Below are 21574 nucleotides of genomic sequence, written 5' to 3'. Positions count from 1 at the left end.
TTCATTACATTCTCAAGTGTTTATTCTTTGTTTGATGTATATTTCCAAAGTATATATTAAAAAACTCACTTTTGCATAGGAAAATCATGGTTACATTGAAAGAAAAATCATCTTGAAAAGGACAAGGTGCATATACGCACACTAGACTATGTTGTCAAAAATCATTTACAACATAAACAAGGCAATCCCGCCTTGTCTAGCCCAAATGCTCCTCTCACCTCATGTGTCAATCTTGCTTTTGTAGTATCTCTATTCTAAATCCCCGAGCCCTTATCTTAGCTAGGTAGTCTGCGGCTTGATTCACTTCCTTGTAGATGTGCTAAACTTGTACTTCCATCCTCAACACTATCTCCCTTGCCTGTTCCCATGCTTCCTTGACCATCCAGCTTACCTCATTTCCATGTTGCCACCACCCACAAATCATCCTTGAGTCGAATTCCACTTCCACATGAGTTATTTGCATTTTGGTGCACAACTTAAGCTTGTCTACAAGAGCCAAAGCCTCCGCCATGGCATTCAAACCCTTGCCTTAGTACTTGTGAAAGGAGCCACAAATTTTCCTTCTAGGTTTCTAAGGACCTCTCCCCCTCTACTTTCACTTGGATTACCTAAGCTGCTCCCATCGATATTCAACTTCACATAGCCCTCTCTTGGGGGGCACCATCTCAGCACTTGACACCTTGGTCTCTTGACTAGGTTGTGTGCAATACTCAGTTTGTTTAAGATCAATGTGTCAGAAAGTTTTAGAAATTTCAAATTCGGTTCATCCATCAGCCTCTCTACCAAGGAATACTTAATTTTAATGCAAACAACCTTACTGGAATCCGCTTTACCCTCTGTTAACATCATGTTTCGTATGCTTTTGGGCTATGTTCCAACAACTCGGGTTTTCAAAACTGGGTCTGTGAAAATGAAGAAGAAAAAAGCTGGGAAAGGGTGACCTTGGGGCCGGGAAGTCTCCAATGCTTAAGTCAGTAGAATATTTTGAAAGTTTGTAAATAATCAGAGAGTCTAGAGAGCTTTTCTCATACCTAGGGATCACTATTTATACTGAGAGTTTGGGGGGTGGCATATCGTGCCTGCCCCCATGGAGCCCATCTCCTTTTTATTGCTCCTTTTGTTAGAGTTCTTTAAATGCGGCGTGCCTCTACGACGGTGCCATTAATGGGGCATGTTGCTCGGGTAATGGTGCCATTAATGCGGCGTGGTTCCTCGATTTGCCTTATTACAGGCCCTGTTGGTCGTCCGTCAATGTTCCATTGTCAGAAGATCAAAGGTTCTCTGTCTTTTCCGTTCTACTATGTACGAGTCCCCTTGAGTGGGATGCGGCCGAGCGGTGTCAAGTATGTTCATCCCATCAGCCATCATTGCTTACTTTCATTTGCAAGCGAGTTGCTTCGTGGGAAAATTTGGACCCTGGGTTGGGTATCGAGACAAAACCCATTACTCTCAGCCGAGCGCCTAGTGGGCTTATAAGTGAAGGGAAAATCCCCTTACACCCTCCATGCATGCACTACATCTTCTGATCCAAAGAAACCAACTAATGACAAGAGGCCAATGAGCAAGGTAATTTGAGACGTCAACTTAGCCTTTCGAAACCACCATGCAATATTCTGTGTCCACTTCTGGTACTGCCCCTCTGCATACCCACTGCCTTCTCAAAGAAACTCCACAGAGATCTAGCCACTTCAACCTCAAGCAAGACAGGGTCCAGACTCTTTACAGAAACAAAAGAGCAACAATCACACTTAAGGGCCATTGCAATCTGCATTTTTTTAATGTAAGAGTCTAGAGGGAGACCCTTATGGAAGCTTTTCCACACAAAAATCGTCATTTCTTACGGTATCAGCTTATGCCAAATCCATTTGCCCCACCAAGTCTACAGACCTCTATTTCTAATTACCCGCCAGATCAATTTAGTTGAGAATATCCCATTAGTCTTTGGTTTCCATATAGGGAGGTTTGGTCTCATTCTCATTGGGGATTGTTTTTCTAGGATATGCCTACTAAGCTCATTTCCCAAGAGTTGGATCAGAAGTTCCACATTCCAACCGTCTTTTGTTTGGTTCACCAAATCCGCCACAACCCACTTTCATGGTTAAGAGCATCTTTACCATAATTATGTGCTAATGTTCTTTTTTAATCTTCATCTTCCCTAATACTATGGCTTTCCCTTAGCTTTCTGTCCTTTTACTTTCTTTTTTCAGTTTATATTTCCGATCATATCCATTTGATATATTTCCCAATCGCGTGGGTTGGGTTGGTGATACCAAAAGGTTAATGGATAATGCAAACCAATTTGACCCAAGTTAAACAGAAGAAAACTTAAGCTCTCTTGACATGGTAGAGGTCCACAGTGGTTCAGATTCTAATTACGAAATCTTCATCAAACTTCGCCTTTGGTTTGAGTTTTCTTAAAGACAAATGAATTCAAGCTGTTTGTAAAAAAGTCTCACAAACCATGAGCCCATCCATGAGAGCCTTCCAATATATATATCGTATGTATAATGAAGTGACAGCAAATTTAAGGAAACCAACTAGCCGTTTTCAAAAGATTTGCGTTGAATTTTTCCATATAAAGCATGTGTAGTCGTTGTGTTATTGACGTGAATCTGGTTGGCTTGAGTCTCGATTTCCATAGAGGGATTTGCAGCAGTTATTTTGTGAATGTGGGTCTCAGTTTCTATAAAGGGAGTTGGAGCCGTTAGAGTGAAATGGATCTTAGTTTCCATAGAGGAAATTGTAGCTGTTGGGGTGATTTAAGTCTGAGTTTCCATAGAGGCACTTGTAGCCATTGGGTCTTTCTGATCTGTGGGATTATCTTCAATACACCCTTGCAAACTATGCCTAAGTAGATGGCCAAATTTGGAACGTAATGAATAAAGAGCAGGACGTCCAAGAGGTTTAAATGCTAGCAGGCTCCCTTTTTTTTCCCAATTGCATTTTTTATATTTTTTACTTAGTGATTAAGAAAATATTGTTTAATAATATTGTGATTTTTTTAAATATTTAAAAAGCGTTAAAAAAATGATGTTAAAAAAAATTTTAAAGATTTTTTTTCACATCATTTTTTTAATACTTTAAATATTTTTTTAAAAAAGAAAAAAAATACATATTAAACAATATTTTCTTAATCACTAAATAAAAAAACCTAAATAAAAAATGCAATCGGGAAAAAAAAAAAAAAAAAAAAAAAAAAAAAAAAAAAAAAAGCAGGAGCCCAAAACGAGCTCCCTAGCATTACTCTTGATAAAAATATCCGCAAGTTGAAGAGAGGCTGGGACATGCCGTGTTTGAAGAAGACCAAGAGCAACGTGTTTTCGCACATAGTGGTTGTCAATCTCAAATGTTTGCTACGAGCATGAAAAATAGGTTTAACAGTCATATGAAGAGCACTTAAATTATCACAGAAGAGGACGGGTGATGACGAGAGTTGAACACCAAGATCACAGAGCAAAAAGGAAACCATGTAAGTTTTGCAGTGGTGTGGTTCCTAGCAAGATACTCGGCTTCGGAGCTGAAGCGAGAGACAATGTGTTATTTTTTATTGGACCAGGAGATGCAGTTGCTACTCAAGAACACACAATAGCTGGTTGTAGAGCAACGAGTTTAAGAACAGCCAGCTTATTCTGCATTAGAAAAGACATAAAGATCAAGTGTAGATTGTAAATTAAAATGCATACTAAGATCAAATGTAACATGTAAATACCCTAGAATGTGTTTCACCATTTTGTAATGAGCAATGGTGGGGAAGTGCATAAATTGTGAGACAAAGTTGACACAAAAGGCTAAGTCGGGACAACTGAGTATAAGATATTGAAGGGCACCAATAATGCTACGATACTGACTTGGGTCAGGGTAGGGAATGTCATTAGTGAGACCCTTTGTTTTGGGCATCATGGGGGTACCCATAGGTTTGCAATCTTGCATTTGTGCACATTCTAAAATATCTTAAGCATATTTGGCATGAGACAAGATGAACCCATCAGAGGTGTGAGTGACTTGAATCCCTAAAAATTAATGAAACGGACCAAAGTCTTTCATGGAAAATTGTTAGCCAAGAGTAGTGATGAAAGTGTTGAGATGAATAGCATTGGAGCTAGTTAAGAGAATATCATCAACATATAACAAAAGAATGATAGTTAATAAGTGTTATTTTTATGTAATTTTTATCACTGTTTTATTTATGAAAAATATCATTTTCTTTTTAATACTATTAATTTTATTTCATTTCTACATATTTTTATTTATTTTCTTGGATTTGAAGGAATAAGAAGATTTAATGTAAAAGGAGGGCATTTTGGTACAAAATAAGAGACTACGAATCCAGACCGATGAGAGGCAGTGAGATCTGAAGAGAGCCAATGAGATTTGGGAAAGGAGCCTTGTCCCATGGACAGCAAAGAGATTTTTCCTATCAAAGGCGAGAAGACTGACCTCTCGATAGGCGAGAAGTCTTGTACAACATGAAGCAAAGAGAATAATTGTTCCTCTCGGCAGGTGAGGAGACCCAATGGCGATCAAAATAGGTGTAAAGACTTGGTGACCAGTCTAACCAATCAAATACCAATAACGTGGGCAACAACCAGCAAAGGCGAGCAACTTTACCCTCGGTAGGTTGGCGAGAGGAGTCTTTCCACTCAGTAGGCAAGACGAGGGTCGTGTGATCTTTGTGACCCCCACGCCCGTTCATTTATGACCTCCACGCTCGCCAGTTATATTTAACGTACACAACATCTACTCAGTGGGATCTTACCAAGTTCCGTAATCAATTTACTGACTACCAAATCCTCTTAAACTCCGTAATTCAAACCGCATATCACTAAATCTTCCATTTTAGATAATTTTGAGATTCTTGGGATAATTTTCTTTTAGGTTAATATCTATCTTTTGAAACTATTTTTCAGATTTTTAGATTAGATTGTAGCCACATTTATTTTGTTTTCGGGTTTGAGTTTTGACATCTATTTAATCCCGTCTTGTGAGATGAATATGGTGTCTTGGTTCTTAAACTTAGTTTTAGTTTTGAGTTTTAGAGAGTCTGAGTTTAGGTCTCGATAGTTCAGAGTTTATTATTTCAGTTTCTTTCAAGTAGGCAAATCTGGGGGAGCAAAGGCAAGAGCCACATGTTTCATCAACCGACTCCAACTAAGAACACCAGTTTTATTTCTTTTTCTTTTTAATTTTATTATGACCTAATTTTATTTTCTAGAGTTTTGATGTAGCCTAGCATTGAACATACATGTTATATTCCAAGTTATTTTATTTTCAATATTTTCATGATTGAGTGTTTATTCTTTATTCTTAATACTTTCAATTTTCTAGCTAATTATTGTTCTGTCTTTTGGATTGCAATGAGACCTAGAGGTGATTTGTTATTAAAGCTCTAGAATTAAACACCATTAGTTGAGCGAAAGCAGAGATGCTTTGCAGCGACTAGTATGATTTTCAAGAAAAATTCAAAGAACTTAATAAGTCTCCAATTCGTTAAATTCACATAGAGATATGGAGTTATTTGTTAGAGATATTTTTGGTATTGTTCGAGAGAAAATATTGAATAGTTAATGAATTTTTATCATCAACTCGGGATAATTAGAATTCAATAACAAGGAAGAATAATTTGAGTGGGATTTGCTAGATGAAGTCAAATGCTCTAGATCTATTTTTATTATTTTTAAAATCTTAATTTTAATGTTCGTTTCTTCAGTTTAATTTAGATAAGCCATTCTTCAAGTTTCAGTTTTTCAAATATAATTAATTTAGTCAATTTCAATACTCAATAGCATAATTATTTCTTGTGGGTTCAATAACCGTTTTCTTTAAAACACTTTACTACTTGTTACGATTATATGTGCTTATAGATTATATTTTTATGCAAACAATAGTGCTATGAGAAGAGAGTGATAAGTAAAAGGAGATGGGTCAACAGTGCTACAAGAGAACCCATAAGCAATGAGAAAATTACTAAATTTATCAAACCATACACGAGGAGCTTGTTTTAAACCATATAAAGCTTTGTTTAATTTGTGAACATGTGAGGAAAGAGTTGGATGGATAAAACCTGGAGGTTGATCCATAAAAACATCTTCTTGTAGAAGACCACGGAGAAAAACATTCTTGACGTCAAGCCGACGAATGTCCCTACGATGAAAAAAAGCTAAGGTAAGTACAATGCAAATGGTGCCAGGTTTGATACAGGAGAGAAAGTCTCTCTATAATTAACCTCATCTATTTGATGGAATCCTTTGATTTTGGTCTTAAAGACCATTTGCAGCCAATGACATCCATGGACGAGATGCGGGGCACAAAGGTCCATGTGTGGTTGTCATGGAGTACTTGTATTGCATCTTGCATAGCCTTGTTCCAACCAAGATGGTTGGGAGCAGAGCGGACGATCTTTGGTTCCTGTGGAAGATCGACAAGAGCATGAAGGTTAGCATATTTAGGGTGAGGTTTGTGAATGCCAACCCTGGAGTGTGTAACCATGCGATGGCAAGAAGGAGACTGGGTGGAGTTGGCCACTGGTGATGGCGGTGAAGGAGCGGAGGCATTTGTCTCATAGGGAGCATTACTCGACATTGCTTGACTAGATGAGGTAGGTGCGATGAATGGTTCTGTCACAATCACCAGAGGAATGGGAATATCTGCATCAAGATGGGGGGACCTACAAGGTAGAAGAACTAGTAGCACCTGAAGAGTCAATATTTGAAATAGGATAGCGCCATTCATGGAACACAGACAATATTTGAGTAGTGGAGGAGGGGACATGAAGGTTATCAGGTTTTTAAAAGGGAAGGTATATTCATCAAAGACAACATCTCGTGAGATGAAGGTTCGTCGAGAGGGTGGGTAATAGCATTTGTAACTTTGATGGTGTTCACTATAGCCTAAGAAAATGCAAGGTAAAGCTTTGAGATCAAACTTGTTATGTTTGGTGTCCCAAGTATAAGGATAACATTTTGAACCAAAAACACAAAGAGAGGTATAGTCGGGAAAATGACCATAGAGGATGGAAAACGGAGAGTCAAGATCAAGGGTGGTAAAAGGGAGGAGATTAATTAAAAAAACAGCAATAGTGAAAGCTTCTACCTAGAAGCGTTTTGGGACACCACTATGAAAAAGTATAGTCATGCCTAATTCCCTAATGATGCGATGTCGGCATTTGACTAAGCCATTTTGTTCAAGGGTGTGGGGATAGGAATATTGATGCAAGATTCCTTGTTGCTGGAGGAAAGACATTAAAAATCATATTTTTTTCGAAGGGGAGTAAACCACATATATTTTGAAAAACCATCAATTAAACATGCATAATATTAAATTTTTCAACAGATAAAACAGGGGTAGGATCTCACAAGTCACAATAGATTTTATCAAATACATTAAGATGAGGATGGTCAGAGGACAAGAAAGGTAATTTGCTCATTTTTCCTAGTTGGCAACTCTCACAAATCGAGGTACCAGTATGCTTGCCGACGAGTTAAATAAGACCTTTGGAGCGAAGAACTTGAAGAGTAGAGGCTTGGGGATGATGCAACTATTGATGCCACATTTCTTCAGGTACCGATCGAAATCGGGTGGAGAAATGAGTTTCAACAGGTGGAGATAAGACATACAAGTTACCCTTTCGTCGCCCGTTCAAGATTGTGCAATTGGTCACTTTGTCCTTTATAGAGAAACCAATACCATAAAATTCACACAGGTAAGGATAATCAGACATTAATTGACTAACAGATAAAATATTTTTAGCAAGATCGGGAACTAATAAAACATCTTTTAATTTAATTTGAAGATCCAATAATAGTATCACCAATATGAATGATTTCATGTAATGTGCCATCACCAACAATAAAAGCGTCAATACCAAAATAACGGCAAAGATTTTCAAGCATACCTGGATTACATGTCATGTGGGCAGATGCACCTGTGTCAGCAGTCCATTCAATATCAGAGACAAAGTTATTAAGAGTGAGTGCAACCAAAGCTTGTGGGACATCATCAGGTTGAAGAGCATGATCAAAACATTACCAACATTTAAGTGCCACATGTCCCTTTTTGCCACAAATTTGACAAGTGTCAATTTTTTTGGAATCTCGTGTAGGAGCCGAGTTATTTAAGTGGTGTGGTGCATGTGGCTAGGCAAAGTTGTGAGGGGCTCGTGAGTTGAAACTCGATTGGGTGAACCCGCGTCCCTTGGAGGAGAAGGGTCGGTCACCTTGCCGCCGAGTGTTAGAGTCTGTTCTTTGTCCATAAAAAACCATAGAATTGTTAAAGAAAGAATCATGAAGGTGAGATCGGAGCTCATACCCTTGGAGGAGCGGCACCACTTCAGAATATGTCGGCATCAGTGGTTTAAGTATGGAGGTGATGAATGGTTCGTAGTTCAGTCCAAGGCTGTTCAAGAGGGAGAACACCTTCATTTTATCCTCCATAGGCTGTCTGATTGCTTGTAAATTGTCACATAGGGTCTTGAACTGTCGAAAATGGTCGACAAGAGAGGAGGTTGGCTCCTTCCGCAGGTACGAGATTTGCTGGTTAAGGTGAAATTCCCTCTCTTGAGAGGCTTGGGCATAGGCAGCTTTGAGGGCTTCCTAGACATGGTTAGAGGTGTCAAGACCAACCACTAATCCAAGTGCTTCTTCGGACAGGGTTCCAATGATCCACCCACGAAGGAGTCGATCTGCCTTGCACCATTGAAGGCATGTCTAGGTTAATTCTTGGGTTGGGTTGGGTTGGGGGAATCATCAGAGTGTTTGGGTGGTGGGGGGGAGTCACCAATGAGGTGCTTGACCAAGTCTTGGCTCTCAGCCAAGGCTAAAATTTGTTCTCTCCACAAAGGATAATTTCCTTGGATGAGTTTGAGAGTAACGAAGTTGCTTACACTCAGCAAGATGGAGGCCATGTTTAATCGAGAGGAAGACTCTCTTGTACTCTCACAAGGCTCAGGATACTATAAAGACAATGAATTCAAGCTATTTGTAAAAAAAAGTCTCACAAACTATGAGTCCATGCATGAGAGTCTATATATATATATATATATATATATATATATATATATATATATATATATCATATGTACAATGAAGTGAAAGAAAATATAAGGAAACTAACTAGCCATTTACAAAATATTTGTGCTGAATTTTTTCATATAAAGCATGTGTAGCTGTTGTGTTATTGACATGAATTTGGTTGGCTTGAATCTCGGTTTCCATAGAGGGATTTGCAGCAGTTATGTTGTGGATGTGGGTCTCAGTTTCCATCGGGGGAGTTGGAGCCGTTAGAGTGAAATGGGTCTTACCATCTTAGTTTCTATAGAGGAAATTGTAGCTGTTGGAGTGATTTGAGTTGAGTTTTCATAGACGGACTTATAGCCGTTGGGTCTTTTTGATCTGTGATTATCTTCAATATTTCTTTTGTGAAGGTATTTGCATTTCAGATTGGCTTGCAAGATAGGTTCTTTCCTAGAGATATTTTTGCACCTGATCAGTTTTGGATTTTCCTAACATTATCTATAAACCCGGCCCCATGGTGATTGAGATTGTTACTGCTGTATTCTCCGGTGAGTGTAAGTTTCTAATAAAATATGGGTACCATCTCTTCTAAAAGATCAAAACTTCGCCATTTCGCTTCGCTTGAAGATGTAATATATGAAGGAACAGACAACTAGACAAATCCCAGTCCCCACCTATGTCTGTCTTTGCTTCTCTGTGGGGATCATTTTTATTCTGCTAAGCCTGTGTTGGCATCAATTTATCTTGCATTACAAACCTTGAAAGCATACCCAACGACCAAGTTGCAATGAATATGAAACAAAATAGATCAAATCAAAGATAAGGCAAGGCAGCCACTTTCACCTCAGTCACTGTGCAGGCTAATTTTCTCTGACAATACCAAACAGAATCTTATCAACTTTTCTAATTCTTTCACGTCAGCTCTAGTCAAGTTTAAGCAACTGCTTGTTTACCTAAATCTATAGGGACTCTCCTTCTTACCTAAATATATAGCAACTCCCGATCTGAGTCTATCCTGAACGTGGATATGTTTGGTTGGTACCCTGAATAAGAAGTTGTTTGTTACAGCGACAGATGTTAAAATCCCACCACTGAAAGCAACCCTTACCACCTATCTCCAAGCAAGCTTCTGAAACACACTCAATTTTCACTTCTTTCTGCAGAACACTTGGATATTACTCCTCTGCATGAGTAGAAATTAACCTTTCTAAATTTATTGGCTGTGCTCAAGCAGCAGTACTAGCTCATATTTTACCAGCAACTGTAGAGACCTCGTCAAAATAGAAAAAATTCATGGTTTATGAAAAGCAAGACCATATATAGTCGATGACTTTCAGCCTATAATTTTATGGATGCAATTGTGTAGATCAGCTAATATTTTGAGATGTTTAAAGCATAAAGTACAGGAAAGACCTGCATGCTGACCAGGAAATCCTTACAAAGTATATGCATATGTACATATACTCACCAACAGGTTGAAGGGCCAATACCTGGAATTATTTCCTTCAAGTTGTTTGAGGGACGTTCCTTTGTTGGCTTCTAATATCTTTCTTGCCTTCAATGTCAGTCCTTTGAACCACCATGAGATAAACAAGACCCCCGTCCGTCCTTTTTTCGCAATGACATTACGAGTTATAAAACCTGATTTTACAGACGATGGCAAAGTGATGGAAGACGTTGGAGAGAAGCCGCAGAAAATGAAAGACAGCCCCAGGTCTTCTGGAACAATAAAATCATTTTGTTGTTTAAACTGTATCTACAGCAGCCGCCGAGTCCCCTGTTCTGTGATTTTACATGGCAGTCGTGTCATTCTCCTTTTACCCCCGTACGGATACAAAGAGCATGAATTAGCAGTCTATGTAGAAATCATGTCAGGTCTTGTTGATAAGAAAATGCAGCTGGAAACAGAAGCAAGCACTATAATCTTCATTCAAAGTTCATGAATTCATGTTATACATTGATTAATTATCTACACGCCTACACAAACTTCCACGATCTTCCCCACCATCCATCAAATCTAAAACCCCACTTGTCACGACACCTTCATTTTATTCACCACGAGCCACAAATTAATGGCTGTCTTTATTCTCATGCCTTTCTTCGTGGTTCGACAATTCTTAAGGAAATCTCAAACATGGATACGCACTACTCTCTCACTCACAATTAAGATATATCATCTTATAAAAATTAATGTTTATAATTTTACAAACTCTTTTATTTTGCCTTTTATTCTTCTTTTTTTAACACATTGTTTCATTAGTCGATTGTATTAGACTTTAATGATTTATTTTTCATGATTTTCTTCTATTCCTAGTCACTCGTGCTTAGGTGTTGCTCTTGTATATCCCGTGTACTTGTGCTATACCTAATTCTCAGCCATAAAATTTTAATTTACTGATTAAAAAAATTGCTTGATCTAACCTGCAAAAGTCCGACTACGCTCGCTAAGTTTACCCAAACAATGAACATAGAAGTGCCAACCAATGCCTTGATCAGTACCACTACCAACACCAATAAAGCATTCCCCTTATGACAGGCAAAAAAAAAAAAAGAACAGAAAAATCATATCAAGTTGGAGAAACAAAGTACTACATGTGCATAATTTTCTTTTTTGGATTTTCAAGTCTACAGGTTATTTATCAAACATGTCCGTCCACAAGGAGTGAAAGAAAAAAAGAAAGAAACCTAGCAAAGGAATACAACCAATTCCTACTCAGCGCACCACTTTAGCTGATGCCAAGAATATTTACAGCAGTCCCTACTACCGTTGCTCCCAACTAGTTACAACTCTTGCGAGGAAGAAAACCCATAAACCGAACCTATCTATCCTCACAAGCCTACGAGTTTTATTGTTCTTCTTTAGTCTTCTCTCTGTCCAGAAACTATAGGTATCTCAAACTCAAAACTGGCACGAAGTACCAAGTCTCTGTATCTGCTTCTGACCTAGGGTCACAGACTTCCGTTTGGCAAATGCTGGGTACAGCAACTCTTGAAACTTCTCCAGAAACACAGTCCATTCATCCTCCCTCATGTCTGCCAGCTTCACAAAGCTCATGCTCACCGGAAGCTGCTCGTTTGCACTCCTATGCACTGAGGACGTATTTGCTGAATAGCCATTCTCAAGTTTTGTTCCAGTATGTTTCTGGTGTTTTCGATTCTTCTCCCACAAAACAGTATTCTTCAACGACATGGAAAGCTTTGAAATGGCTGGGATCCTTTCAGGAGCTGGCAGAGTTGCAATTCCCTTTTGCTCTTCTTCTCCTCGACTTTCCTCATCCTCCTCCTCGATGCTTTCCTCCAGTTTAGAAAGTGGACAGCGAAAAGAACTGCCACCCATTCCAGATTGGAATGATGCTCTGGCCATACCATCTTCTACTACCATATTTGGGGTCACGTCCAACTCTAGTTCCTCACAGTCTATATCAAATTGGAAGTTCTCATCTATAGAATCATCTTTGGGGAATAACACCTCCTCCGCTAGCATCCTCCTTGCCTCTATGCAAACAACCTCAAGTTCACTGGGTTCCTCCTCACCGCTACGGAATTCCCTACTCATCATCTCGCCAATTTCAGCAAGGCAGAGACCGAAAGCAGCAGCCTCCTTGAGGAAAATGGTGCAGAGAACCAAAACTCTCAGACAACCATCTCGAATCATGGGAAGCTCCCTCCGCAGCATCTCACAGTCCCGAACTGGGTCAAGATTTTCTATATACTCAAGCTCATCCTCTGAGAATGAAATCGATGCTTGAGGCCAATGAATCCACTCGAAGTATGGGTCCTCCAACGTTTCTGGCAAGCAAAGGCCATGATCAATAGGAATAAGCTCCACCTGACCAAACCTCCCAACACCATCAAGTTTTCTGACTAAAAGGTTTCCTGCATGCCTGTCTGTGTTAAAAATTCTAATGTCTAAAATCCCTATTCGATGCACAGCTGCAACAGGGAAACTAGAGGTCCCATGATCACTGGCATCAAAATCATGCGAGATGAACTGTTGGAAAGATGCAATCTTGCTGACCAGCTTTCTTTTCTGAGGCTTATAACCGTTCACCCCATCATTTACATTGAAGATTGAGTGAGTGATCTTCACAAGAACAGTGGGAGGCACATTTGCAAAGTGATCATAGTCGAGAAGGTAAGCTGCAACTTCTCTGAACCCCGTCTCCCCCACCCTCACTGAACGTTTCAAACCCGGTTGCCCAAGAGCTTTGCCAACAAAGCCTTTTGGGTTGTTTGGCGCAAAGGGTTCTTCATCTGTAGGCTTCACAATCGCAACATTCTCACCTCTGCTATTCCTAAAATAGTACGCACCACCAAGTCCACCATGAACAGCAACCGGATCAACCCCAATCTTAATCGCCTTCACAATTTCCTTGAACAGCTGTTTCATTTTAGCAAAGTGAGTCGACTGCCCTAATATCTCAATAGGACCACTCCAATCTCTCTGCTGCATATCCCTCCCAGTGGGTGACAGACACGGGGTTGAGGAGCTCCTATGCATAAGGTTCCGTGTGAGAAGAAGAGGGGAATCGTTTCGAACAGCACTAAGATCATTCTTCAACACCATATCCCCAAAAGTGAGTGAGCTCTCCTCAGTAGGGAAATTTAGAGCAAGCTGCAGCCTCCTCTTCACGGTATGTACATTATCACCTCGATCTAATTCCATCGCCAAAACAAATCCAGTTTCAGTTTGCACAAATACCCGTCTCCTCCCTGCAGGCTGGTTCCCTTCCATTCTCCAGCTTCCATGGTATTCCCCGCCAAGTGGGCTCTTAAAGATTGCCACTGCCATCTGAGTCTGAATAGGGCTGTCCAATTCAAGAGACATTAAATAGATAGAACAACTGATTATTTTTGCAGCCGGCAACAGAGGCGGTGGTGGAAGAGAGTTTATTCCCTCCCAAGGAAACACCAAACTCCAAAGCCAACAGCAATTGTTTGAGATCAAAGTATGTCCCCCCAAAAATCATCAATCAATAAAAAACAACTTCAAATCCCACAAAAGATTCACAAAGAAACGAACGACATATAACAGCAACAAGACGGAGGAATGAGATGTAGCCCAATGCTACACCGAGCGAGCCATCTTGCCCAGATAATGAGAGATTCTGCACAAGGGACCATAACTGAATTAAAAATACATACAAACTGCATCAAATAGTACATAAATGACCACATCATAACAAGACTCTGAGTATTGATTAGCGTCGGAACTCGGAACCGCAAAATAAGTAAATGTAAATGACCTCTCTCGGGAAAAACTTGGAGCATTTTTTCGGTTAGAAATTTCCGGGAAAGAAAAAAGAGGGATTAAATTCGTCATAACTCGAATAAACTTCAAGAAACTGCAAAAATTAAAATAATAATAATAAAGCATGGGCGACGGCGAATGTATACGTAAAAAGCGTGAAAGATACATTTGGTAACAGAGAAAAATGTAAAGAAATGGGGAATGAGATTCCACCGAAAACAGGAATTCTCAAGTGACCCTAAATACAACTATTGATCACATTATCCCAATACCATCACATCATTGATCAATTTTGCAGACACCGTTTGAGGATATCTCAAAGACAATATCTGAAGAGACAGAGGATTAGAGAAGTGGAAGCTAGGCTTAAGAAAATGGAGGAAGAGACACACCGAAATGCAAGATCTAGAAGAAGCGGCGGGAGTCTCGAACCAAGAAAAAGGCTAAAGCCAGAGGAAACAGAAGAATCGGTTAAATCGGAAGAATTCTGTACAGTTCAGCCCTCCAAGCCAAGGGCTTGTTCTTCCCTTCTTCCTTCTCAAGCTCTCTCTCGCTCGCGCTCTCTGGAACTCGTTCAGTCTCCGGAGTCCGAATGTTCTTTAACTCAGCGCGTAAAACCTGGTTAGAAAACTAACCCAACCCTGGTTAAAAAGCTGACCACTCTAGTCTCTCTCCCTCTCTCTCATACGGTCCTACCCCAGGGACTAGGGCGAGATTCATAGGCTCAAGAACACGTAATCGAGACCGCTTGATCTGGAAGATGAGAGTGAGTCTGGAACGTCAGATGAAGGGAGGGAGGGAGACTGTGTGGGGACAGGAGAGGCAGAGATCGAGTCGTGACGTGGAGATAAGGGATTGGATAATGACGTGGCGATGTCACCGTCAAACTGGTAGTCTCAGCAAATTGTTTGAATTCCTGTACCGAACCGATTGTCCTAAAGTAGTGAACTGTGTTTATATTCCTCTTTTACCCCTTACTTCACGTTTCAAATGACCAAGCTTTATGTTTCAAAAAAAAAAAAAAATACCCAAGCTTTTTAGCCCTGTTTTGATTTATTTCTATCTTTACAATTTTTTTAAATTTTTAAATAAAATATAATAAATAATTAATTATTTTAAATTTTAAAATAATAATAATATTAAAAATAATATTATAATAATATCTTATTTAATTTTCATCTTAACTCATCTCATCTCAAACATATTATAATTTCCACTCTTGTAGAATTTAATTGATTAACAAAAACTTTGATTTGAATGAGAAATGCTATTTTCATGAGGATCAATAAAAATTATTTTTTTTTCTTCTATTCTTAAGTCATGTATAAAATAAAATACATCATTCGCATCACTTAAATAGTATTTTTTAAATTAAATTATATCATATAAACATTTTATCAGATATATTATTTACACCGGCTTATAAATATAATTGTTCTAAACTTATATATAGGTAATCCCTAAAAAATAAAGAAATCGATGATACATTTTTATTATCTGATAATGAATTCAAATAATGGGAGGAACTAACATGAAAATCATAATTGAAGTATATTACATGGTAAAGGGTAATTATTTACGGCTCAATTTATAAGCAGCTAATGCAATCATATGATTTCATTAAAATAAGTTTGATCAATTTTATAAAAAGACTCTATAATATAGAGTTATAAAACAGTTGTAAAATAAATGTGAGTTGATTATTTTCCATATATAATTATCCAATGTAAGCAATTTTCAATTAGGGATAGAACAATACCCCCACAAAGAATTGATTATGTTTCTTAAAAAGACATTAAGGCCTTGTTTGGATACAGAAATACTTTCAAATCATCTCATCTCATCATTACAATTTTATCAAATTCTCATATAAAATATAATAAATAATTCAACTTTTTCAAATCTCAAAACAATAATGATATTAAAAAATAATATTTTATTCAACTCATTTAAGACAATCTCATCTTATTTCATCTCATCACATCTCGTTATTCGAACGAGCTTTAAAATAATCAGCTTAATATTACACTAAACATGACAAGTTGAAAATGCATTAACCAACTACTTACTTGTGGGTGGCACACTAACTACAGCTACCCACAATAAATGGGACATCAAATGCATGCATGCATGCAATTCTATCCACAATTAATGAAATAAAACATCCTAATTTTGAGCTAATTACGCTTAATTTGCACTCAATGGAAATCACACTCATTATCCAAACCAATTGTCAACTTTTTTGGCTTCTTTCCAGCTGGGACCTAATGTACCTATATATTTCCTCTCTTCCATTTGGTAAAAGAGAAAAAAAAATTATTCATCATCATTTTACATAATTAATTATTATTTCTTTATTTTCTCTAATGTAACATCAAGTTATTAAATAACTCCTCATGAATCCATGATAAATATCATTTCTCTAATAAAAAGGATCATACAATCACATAATATTTTTTTTTCTCTTATCAAATGTGTAATATATAAATAATAAGTAAAACAATTCAATTAATTTAAAAAATAAATTAATAAAAAAAATATAATATATATAGAGATGATGAAGACAAAAATTCTTTAAATAAAAAAACATATATCTTAATTAAAAATCTGACATGTCGGTATTATCCGGACACGTGTTATTGTCACAATTTTACTTTATTATTATTATTATTATTAAAAAAAACACCTGGGTTGTTGATTCACTGATCCGTACTCTCTGGGGAATTCGCTCCTTTCTCTTTTTGGATAAAAAGGCAAAGGAATATTGGGAGGTCACTCGTACCACTCGCAGACATGATGCATGGGTCCTCACCACCCGCTATACTCATCATTTTATGCAGGAAGTTTCGAAGCTGAAGCCTGGAGAATGGAACCAAAAAAGGGATTGAAACATCCTTATCAATTCGTCGTCTCTTTTATGGGTTCTTCATGGGCCCTTTTTAACTCTTTCAAAGGTAAATTGTCCGGTGGGCAACGACACAGGATTCTACTCTTTATTCATGGAATCGGAATGGGTCACTGAGACAGACCGAGTCAGAGATCAGGTACGCCTGCATGCTGCACTCTCTCTTTCTTTCTGGTATATATGGCGTTCCGAAGGAATCATATATATATATATAGTATGCGGTTCGAGTGTACATGCGCACGCACCTTGATCATGGTCGACCAGACACCAACGACCTATGTATCAATGATTCTGTTTCCGTATGAATATTAACGTACTTCCAGTGAAAGTGTCTTCGTCTTGCTATCCGACGCCCAACTCTTTGAAAGTCGAAAACGCTTTGCGCAGACTTCACTGCAACATCAACATGGGCTTTAAAAGCAATTTAGAACAGCCCAAGTCCATCTTTGTAATTTAACCACATGCTTTTAATTAGAGCCCAGTGGGCTGGGCTTTTCAATTCCACCCTACTTTCACTTTTGGATTTCCAGCCCTTAACCGACTGATGTTATGGAAACGTCGTACACCTGACAAAAAAATAATTATAAATAATTTTTCAATCATTTAATATAGATAATGAAAGAATAAAAATTAATAAATATATAAATTACATTTCTATTTTACTTACCTAAGTAAGGGCATGCTTAGGTACGAACTGGGATGAAAATTATGTAAATAATAGTGAAATTATTTACATTAAGATGTTCTATTAATAAGTATTGGGAAATGAGAGAAAAAATTGAATAAAAATATTATAAAGTTAAAATATTATTATAATATAATTTTTTAATATTATACTTTAGTCCCCTCTCCCTACGGTCGAGAGCGCTTCCTTTTCCTTGCCTCACCCGAGTGTAGCTATGATTACTCGACTGTTTTAGGATGGGTGCAGGAATAATTGCTTATCAGCCGGCCTCCCTGTCATCTCAATCGAAGAATTGAGAGATACATATGAGACATAAAACTCGTCTTGTTGCCAAATGTTTTACTCAAGTTGCAAGTGTTGATTATTTTGAAACATTTGTCCCAGTTGCCAAAACCAACTCTTTACAAGTCATCTTGATTGTTGCTATTGGCCATTGACTTCTCTATCAATTAGATGTTCAGAACGCTTTTCTTTATGTGAACTTACATGAAGAGGGTCTACATGTGCTTGCCACCTAGATTTGATCCTTAGGGGGACGAAGGAGCGAATGTTTTGAAATTTAAAAAAATTGTATTGTTTTTTATGTTTTGTTTTGAAAAGTTGGAGAATTTATAATGATTAGATAAAATTAGATGAAAAAATTAAATATTTGAAATGAAAAAATATTTTGTTTAAGTAATGTTTTGAAAAAAAAAAATTGTAAAAAAATTTTGAGACGAGAAGATGATCATGATCTCTGTTGTTGAACAAAGCATTATACTCTGACCATGACTTGCTCATACCATGCAGTCAAATGGACGGCGGATAGCTTTAGCTTCAAGGCAAAGTATTAGACATAATTTATATGATCAGCTGTCAAATATACGGTTGTGTCAATATTATATATAATAAACATGTACAGTGCGCTGAGAATTATGTGTATGTGTTGGTCTTCGACCTTTCTCGGTTAGTTGAATAATCAAACAATATGAATCATGCACGTGGCCTTTAGGCTGCGATTCCAGATTATTTAAATTGATTTGTAAATATTAATATTTTGTTGATCCATTAAGACGTGTTTAAATATAAATAGATTAGAATATGTATTTGAATACAAAAATAGATTCATATGAGTTTAACTTTTTTATGAAAAATTATAAAAATAGTAAATCTCATCAATGATTAGTTTGAGATGAGTTCAACTTACTCCAACAACCAAACACAACTCTAAGGCGTCTTTAGCTAGCTAGCTATCTCTCAAATGCCATAATTTATATATGAGTATTGATACACACAACATATTTCACAATAATGATGGAAGATAAGAATATTTTTATAAAGTAATGTTACTTTTATAAAGTCTTTATAAAATTATCTCTCATTTAACATATTGTTATAAAATGTATAATGAAAAATGTTACATATAAATTATTTTCTTTTATATATATATATATATATATATATATATATATATAATTCAATCACAATCATTCATACCACTGCGATGGATCAAATTAGACGGGGTCAAGTTAATTAGTTGGGCTCAGAGATCATCAAACGCGGTCATGAATTGAAAGGTAGGAATTAATTATTGCTGGGATGTTTCCCTCCTTAGCTTAATCACCAAGGAACCAGCATGCAGGCTGCCTTATAAAATGGCACATGATGCATGGAATCCACAGATCATAATTACGAACGTACAAGCAAATCTCATCAATCGATTGAATATATAGATCAGAGCTAGCTAGCTAGCTAGCTAGCCTGGAATTAAGCAGCTTCTTTCTTTAGGATTTTATTAATTCAATTGTCTCCATTAGTTAGTAATTTCTAGATCATGATTGTAATTATTATAATCTGAACGAAGACTAGTAGTAATACTGCTTCAGATTCTTGAGCAGCAAGAACATGATGATCAGCATGAAGGATAAGATCATCAAGAGGATTCGAGATGGCCGGTGCTCGTCGGTCTTAAGATCATTGGCTTCCTGCTTCTCATCATCATCATGTGCGGGCTCCGGTGATGGTGAAAACATCATGAAGTCCTCCTCCACAATAACAACAGCTATACCGTCGACGCCGGCCAGTAGCAGTACTACGACTGGACCAGAGGCGACCATGGTCACTGCGGCTAAGCATTTCTCTTCTGCTCATAAAGTCCGCTTGATATAATGTATAAATATAATATAATATGAAAAATGTTAATACCTCGCTTGATTTTATTTTCTCATTTTGTCCATTTATATATTTAATTTTTTTAATTAATATTTAAGAAAATAATTTTTAGTATATTGATATATTTAAAAAAAAATTAAAAAAAATGAAAATAGAGATTTATTCCGTTGGGGGCACGCTAGCACTGCCCATATAATATATAGTAGTTTTAGCTAGTTTTTCTCTATATATGTTGGTCAAACTCAATTCATTAGCTTATCATCGTCATGCAATTCTATTCACTTGTGTGTGTCAATATATATATATATATATATATATATATATATATATATAGCAAGAGAATCTATATATTGCTTAATTCCTTACTTAAAATTTACAACCTCCCTCTTGTTTATCAACCCTAATTCAATGTGAGAATTGCGTGCTACATTTATAAATGGATCTAATAAAAATAAAATTACAAACTGATGTTACTCAATTTATAATAAAATGAGTTTTATAATTTGACATACATATCGTGTACACTAATTGTCACATAATCAATATGTAATTTTATTTTTGTATGTAAAATTGCATTGTAGGTCAATCATTCCTAATTAATTGATACACATGATATTATATGCTACGTTAGATAATTTTTCCCTTTTTTGCTTGTGTAATCTGCATGAGAGAAAAACTGATCAAATGAGGGAAAATTAATTCTCAAATATTATAGCTATCTTTGAGTTGGGGTTGTAGAAAGCCACGTAAATATTGAATGAAGATCATTTAGTTGGATTGTTTGTCTCATCAGCTTGAGAGGTTTTAATTAATGTGAATTAGATCAATCAGACTAATTAAAGGCTCCTCGACTTCCCTAATGCCAAAGGTTGAATCTTAATTTCATGTATTTTATAAGGTCTTTAATTTCTTTTGTCTTGAGAAGGCGAAACAAGACCAACTTTGTAATATTGATAAGTACTACTCGTGGAATCGTTGGAACATCTGTTCTTAATTAAACTGCAATTACATCAATGTTGAATATATAACATCCCAGCTGACTTAAGAGCTACCCTTGTTCCTGTCACAATCAACTAGATGCTAGAATAAATTCATGAAAATTGTTCACGTATATCCATTTCATCTTACTTCCAAACATTTCACTTCTTAAACCGGAGTGCAAATTTGGTCTTGATATAGAAGGTGGTATGTACGTGTTGAATTTCTCATTCTTTTTTCCGAGTCTGATTTGGGAGTGCAACCAGGTGCGGCATGTCTACCAACTGACAAAAGGAACAAAGAGAACAGTAGTACAATCCCGGTACAAAATGGCAAGGCCATAACCGACAAGACAGGGGAACGCCTACCGCTATAACAACATTCGGTACACCTACACGCAAGCTATTGACAGACATCAATGACCACCCAACCAGATATATATATATATCCCATCTGAACCTTGCAAGCGCATTCTAACAAAAGCGTCTTGTTGTCCAATATACGAAACACGACATTAACAGAATGAATAAGTGATAATCTTAGTCACGAGGGCTTAACGAGATAGATGCCAAGATCATGAGGTTATGACAAAGAAA

At 37.1% G+C, this 21574-nt stretch overlaps 1 protein-coding gene and 1 long non-coding RNA gene across 3 annotated transcripts in view; one reads left to right on the top strand and one right to left on the bottom strand.

Annotated features, from left to right (window-relative positions):
* The window catches only part of LOC121257281 (phosphatidylinositol 4-kinase gamma 5-like), a 24149-nt gene extending 9278 nt beyond the window's left edge, over nucleotides 1–14871 (bottom strand). Inside the window, exons 1-3 of one of the 2 annotated variants that reach the window (XM_041158238.1) lie at nucleotides 14652–14852; nucleotides 12375–14116; nucleotides 10145–10158 (exon numbers count right to left, since the gene is read on the bottom strand). In XM_041158238.1, coding sequence (XP_041014172.1) covers nucleotides 10145–10158; nucleotides 12375–13836 — 1476 coding nt within the window. In that variant the 5' untranslated portion in view covers nucleotides 13837–14116; nucleotides 14652–14852. Of the gene's footprint in view, nucleotides 1–10144; nucleotides 10159–11603; nucleotides 14117–14651 lie in introns of those variants that run through there. The other variant, XM_041158237.1, reaches the window with a different exon arrangement.
* Nucleotides 1–21574, top strand: part of LOC121257282 — a 22776-nt gene extending 1202 nt beyond the window's left edge. Inside the window, exons 2-3 of the long non-coding RNA XR_005939188.1 lie at nucleotides 18062–18077; nucleotides 21560–21574. This is a non-coding gene — a long non-coding RNA (uncharacterized LOC121257282). The remainder of the gene's footprint in view (nucleotides 1–18061; nucleotides 18078–21559) is intronic.

This window comes from Juglans microcarpa x Juglans regia, chromosome 3S (genome assembly GCF_004785595.1).
Source record: "Juglans microcarpa x Juglans regia isolate MS1-56 chromosome 3S, Jm3101_v1.0, whole genome shotgun sequence".
NCBI lineage: Eukaryota > Viridiplantae > Streptophyta > Magnoliopsida > Fagales > Juglandaceae > Juglans > Juglans microcarpa x Juglans regia.
This window is presented reverse-complemented; position numbering and strand designations above follow the sequence as displayed.